Source organism: Triticum aestivum, chromosome 3A, assembly GCF_018294505.1.
Source record: "Triticum aestivum cultivar Chinese Spring chromosome 3A, IWGSC CS RefSeq v2.1, whole genome shotgun sequence".
Taxonomy (NCBI): domain Eukaryota; kingdom Viridiplantae; phylum Streptophyta; class Magnoliopsida; order Poales; family Poaceae; genus Triticum; species Triticum aestivum.
In genome coordinates this window covers 729,376,501-729,380,453 of record NC_057800.1, presented here as the reverse complement: position 1 = coordinate 729,380,453, position 3,953 = coordinate 729,376,501, and the positions used below count along the sequence as shown (strand labels likewise).

The window sequence follows — 3,953 nt, the reverse complement described above, 5'->3', positions numbered from 1 at the left end:
GTGCATCCATGTTGGAAAAAGGTGACACTAGCATTGACTCCACAGAAAATTCACATGTCAAGATGCACACCATGATGCGACTGATGGCTATCTGGATTGCGAATGAACATGGATACATGACCAAGTGGTTACAAAATTCCCCATATAGAGCACCCTTGGCTGAAGAGATGTGGCACACTGTGGAGAAGGCTTGGGTATCAGAGGAAGACACATCAAGATGGTGTCAATGGTCTTCCAACGTTTGTTTGCCAGAACTCAAGGTGTTGGTGGCTCAACATGTCTTCTCGCTTAAACTCATTCATTACTTCCAAAATATAACCTTTTTAAACTTGGAGGGGACGGAAATAATCGGATTGCCTTTTGAGGTATGCTCATTGACCGAACTGCAACATCTCAATCTTTCTGCAACAGCAATTGTTCTCTTGCCTCTAGTACTGAGAAAGCTTTCAAAACTCAAGTACTTGTACATCAGAAATAACATGGTTCTTCAAACAATACCAGAAGGGCTTATCTTGGGACTCAAAAGTCTTCGAGGGCTGGACCTTTTCCATACTGGTGCTAGTTTCCCTAACGTCCTGCAAGAATTTGCGAGCTCCACCATAGATCTGGATATGCTCGGCTATACTGTGCAAACAATAGCAGAGATAACACAACTGGGACAACTGAAAAGGGTGTGCACACAGACACTCTGCATGGACCATTTTGAAGATGAGAAACATCCGGATATTATTAACTTGCAAATTTTATCCAAACTACAAGAGCTGCGAGAATTAGCCATTGTAGAGAGCTCTCACAGTCAGAAGTTATTAGTAGCTGAAGGTGGCCCTAATTATGATCAATGGCTACTCCCTTACATGGAAATCTTTGAACTGAACAATCTTCTAGGGCTAGAGAAAGTGACGTGGAAAAATGCAGGGATGGACATCAAAGTGGTTAGTATCTATAAATGTGATAAATTAAAAGATGTGACATGGGTTCATCACCTTGAACACCTTGAGCAGCTCATAGTTGCACACTACAAGGAAATGGAAATATTGATTGAAACTAGAGAATCGCCACAAGGTGTCAGCATGAAGCAAACGACGTCAAAAAGTTTTCCTCGGCTGATAAAGCTTAAATTGGAAGAGCTGCCAAAGCTATCCGTGATATGCAAGCAAGCATGTGAATTGGAAGAGTTGTCCTATATTTGTGTAACTCGGTGCGATGAAATGAAGGATATCCAAAATCAAAAATACAAGCAGAGTATGATCAAGATAGATTGCAGCGAAGATTGGTGGAATCGGAATAGCTCAGGGAGATTTATTCCCTACTTCAATCCAACATTTTCCTCCTAGCGGGCCAAGGAGAAAAAAAACATTTGTGCGTGCTTTTGGCCTCGCTTTTATCATGTTATAGCCATCTTGTAATTTCAAAAGTGCTGACAAGCTATCAATTATGTTTCTCACGGATTGCCTCTATAAATGGAGTACTGATGATATCACTTCACCTTTGATTACATGTAGAAACGTTGCATTTAGAGACTTGTCAATAACATGGGCACATGCTTGTATGCCCATCAAAAGTGTTTCTTAGTTTGTGTTTACTACTGTCTTGCATCAGTAATTAATGTCTTAGCATCAGCAAAGTAAATACATTTTTCCATTTATCTTTTCACTTGATTTGTGGAAATTCTAATTCGAACGATTTTGTGTTTGTACGCAAGGTAGAATGCAAGAGCGAGCAAGCTTCCAGGCTTGAGACTTGGTTTTTCTCGAAACAACGAATCCCCCGTGTGGCAAATTCTACTGGATGCCTATGTCATGAAACCTACATCTGAAGTTGATTATGTTACGGATAAAGGAAGCACTGCATATAAGTGTACACCAGTGCAAAAACTTGTTTCCATAAATTCTTTTTTTTATCTGTCTATTTGGCCATTACATCTTGTGCAATGTGTAAAAACCTGAACCTTTATTGTAAGGAAAACCTGAATTTGTGTGAGATGCGGTATGATGTACGCTTGAGTTTTGCTGTTCCTTTCAGACCATGTTCTTAAATTCCACTTTTTGTGTCTTAGATTTTGGGTATTGCCTTCGTTGCAATGAACAGAAAATTAAAAACTGATGTCATATGTTGTATATGGTCTTGTAGTGTCGTGTACCCGGCAAAAATATAATTCAAATTTAAAACTGTTCGTAGGACTGTAGCAACAGCTTCTCAACGAATGTGACAATGCGGGTCAAGTAAGTTCAACACGCTAGCAGCTTGCTGTTAAATACAGAGAATTTGATTATAATATCACTATAGATAAAAAGCAAGTGGACTGATGCCTACATCTCATCCGAATGTTTTGTCTGATCGACTGGAGTTATAATTGACATGATCCATATATATATACCAACTTTATGAAATGCCAATGTTGCCCTTCTCTCACTGTTTTTATTGACAATGAACTGTTGGAGTTGTGTCGAATATAGTGTACAAGTTAGGTTACAGTTGAACTCTGAGTTGTATTGTGTTTAGATAGGATATGTAGTCGTGTCCAAGTAGGACACTTGTATCCTAGGCCTTTCATATATAGCGGGGCTAGACACATGATGTAACCTATGCCAACATAATAGCACCGGAACGTAGGGGAAGCCGGTGGCATGTGCCGGTGTCCAGGGCGACCGGATGCGGTATTGTAGAGGTGTCATGGGGAGGAGCGCCCATAGTCAGGCTCCGAAGATGTAGCCATATCGGTGAACCTCATTAACAAATCTCGGTGTCGTGCTCGTGTGATTGCTTGGTCCTCGGATGATGACGGTATGTCTCGGATTTAGTCTAACAAGTGATATCACGAGCAAGGTTCAATTTGAGACCATGGTTGTTGATCTAGAGATTGGAGCAGAATTCGTCGAATTGGTCTGGTCGAGACCTGCGACCGGAAAAGATCGATGGACGGCAGGAGTTCTGTTAAGAAGCAATCGGAAAGCAGCAGTGCGTGCAGCAGAGGGCGTGCAAGCGGCGACAGGCGCGTAGGCAAACATCTCGTCGAGAAGCTGGCGGCAGACGACACGTGTTGGCGTGCAGCAGATCGATCTAAAGCGGCGATGGCATGTTCCGCAGGACTTGGCGAGATCGATTTCACATGGCTCCAAGCTAATAGCCCTGAGCTGACTGCGTGCGCTTCTCCATTCCCTCGGGTCTCTCTTATTCGACATGGCTCGACCAAGCACGCATAAGGCTAGGGGCAAGCCTCCGCACTGTGCAACCATCTGCTTATGATACACAACCCAAAATGCAAGTAAGTCCTGGAGCAGTTGTTGCCACAAGAGTGGTATTTACTAGAATGTGAAAAACTAAATAGATACACCTAAACACAAATACACAAGTATTTGATCAGCATACCTGCTTTGCAATATGATGAACTTGAGGATGATCGTCCATGATTCCAATCCCAACCTTGTCTTTGAAGAGTCTTCATGCATCCCCTTTTTGCAAAGACTGCATCTGGATGATGTTGGCGGCATGAAACCCCATGAGGGCACATGCAGCCTGACTCCTCGTCGCCAAGATAATCTTTTGCTGCCTATACGGTGATATTGGCACGCCAACAGCCCACCAATTAAGGGGCTCTCTTATGTCATCCAATAATAACAAGAAGCTCTTGTGTTGAAGATACTTGAAGATATGTGTGGCTCGGGACAACTCATCTAGTGATGACATCATGGCCAAATCAAAACCTAGATTGATGCTGATAGCATGTTGCACATTGTTCAGCACAGATCCGGTTCCAGCCCCAACGAACATAATGTGATCGAAGCAATTGTTACCTGTGTAAGTATCACGCACGAGCCTGAGCAGAGTTGTCTTGCCCACGCCTCGCATGCCCCAAATCCCCATTAGTAGGGACTAGGTGTCCTTGGCCTCAATGAAACATCGCACCTTCTCAGAGGAGTTCGTCATTTCAGGCAACCCATCATCTTGTGGGT

The 3,953-nt window shown here is 42.9% G+C and overlaps 1 protein-coding gene and 1 pseudogene across 1 annotated transcript; one reads left to right on the top strand and one right to left on the bottom strand.

The window, feature by feature from the left end:
- Positions 1 to 5: 5 nt before the first annotated feature.
- Positions 6 to 1,334, top strand: LOC123057299 (disease resistance protein RPS2-like; the record flags this gene model as incomplete). Its single annotated transcript, XM_044480360.1, has 2 exons — positions 6 to 177; positions 310 to 1,334. Coding segments are annotated over 2 exons (1,197 nt in total), but the record flags the coding sequence as incomplete, so codon positions are not given.
- A 1,494-nt stretch (positions 1,335 to 2,828) lies between these two features.
- The window catches only part of LOC123057298 (uncharacterized), a 2,679-nt pseudogene continuing 1,554 nt past the window's right edge, over positions 2,829 to 3,953 (bottom strand).